We start from the raw sequence: 900 nt of genomic DNA on the forward strand, positions 1-900 counted from the left end.
CATCAGTTTTTTAAACAAAAGCATATCAAGCCCTAGCGCATGTTGGATCTGGGTAAAACTTCTTATTATATTATGAAAAATATTCATTTCAGTTATTTTTATTTTTAATTTTGCATATTTCAACATTTCAGATGATCTACAAAATTTACAGTAAATATAATTATAATGCAGGTTCAATTGTAATTTTATCAAAAATTATAAAAAATAAATTGACAGTATTGCTATATGATGTTTTAAAAGTTAGATAATCTTCAATTCCTGCAAAAACGGTGCTTCAGACAGCTGATGCTAGGCCGCAAAATAAATTTAAAAACACTACAAATACAAGCCATCGATGAAATATTTTTTTATTTGATTGCCATTTTATGATGTCCTTAGATTTTTTATTGATGAAATTTGTAACAGTAAATGCTTACAATAAAAAAACACCTCTAATTTCAATTCAGCAGTGGCAGAAACCAATAAAAGATTGTTAGAGTCAGACTAGCGACAGTAATCTGACGTTCAGGTATGAATAGACCAGACGTTCGTTCGTCCGGCCAATAAGTAAGTGGACTGTATAATAAAGAGTGGATTTGGTGTATCTTCCACGGCGTGGGCAGCGATCGGGGTCCAAAAACTCTCGTCGATGGCGATCTCCTTCGCGGACGTCTTCCGGTTCCCTAGCTCCGCTAACTCTGTACGTTGCGACTGCACGCTCGAAGTGTACGAATACCCGAGCTACTACCGTTGTTCCTAACGGTAAGTCGAATGCCCTTCAATAAGGTACCCACGAGTCTCTCGCTCGATCGTCCTTCCTTGCACTTCGACTCGGTTCGTCCACACTTCCCAATTCGACTCTTCGGAATACGGCAATACTGCAACCAGTACTGCAACCACGTATTCTAAGCGACTTCTCGC

The 900-nt window shown here is 38.1% G+C and overlaps 1 protein-coding gene across 1 annotated transcript; it reads right to left on the minus strand.

The window, feature by feature from the left end:
• Positions 1 to 478: 478 nt before the first annotated feature.
• Positions 479 to 857, minus strand: Tsp_14480 (conserved hypothetical protein; the record flags this gene model as incomplete). Its single annotated transcript, XM_003368563.1, is given in 2 exon segments — positions 479 to 755; positions 774 to 857. Coding segments are annotated over 2 exon segments (361 nt in total), but the record flags the coding sequence as incomplete, so codon positions are not given.
• Positions 858 to 900: the final 43 nt, after the last annotated feature.

The sequence above is a fragment of the Trichinella spiralis genome (assembly GCF_000181795.1).
Source record: "Trichinella spiralis strain ISS 195 chromosome Unknown Scfld2260, whole genome shotgun sequence".
Lineage (NCBI taxonomy): Eukaryota > Metazoa > Nematoda > Enoplea > Trichinellida > Trichinellidae > Trichinella > Trichinella spiralis.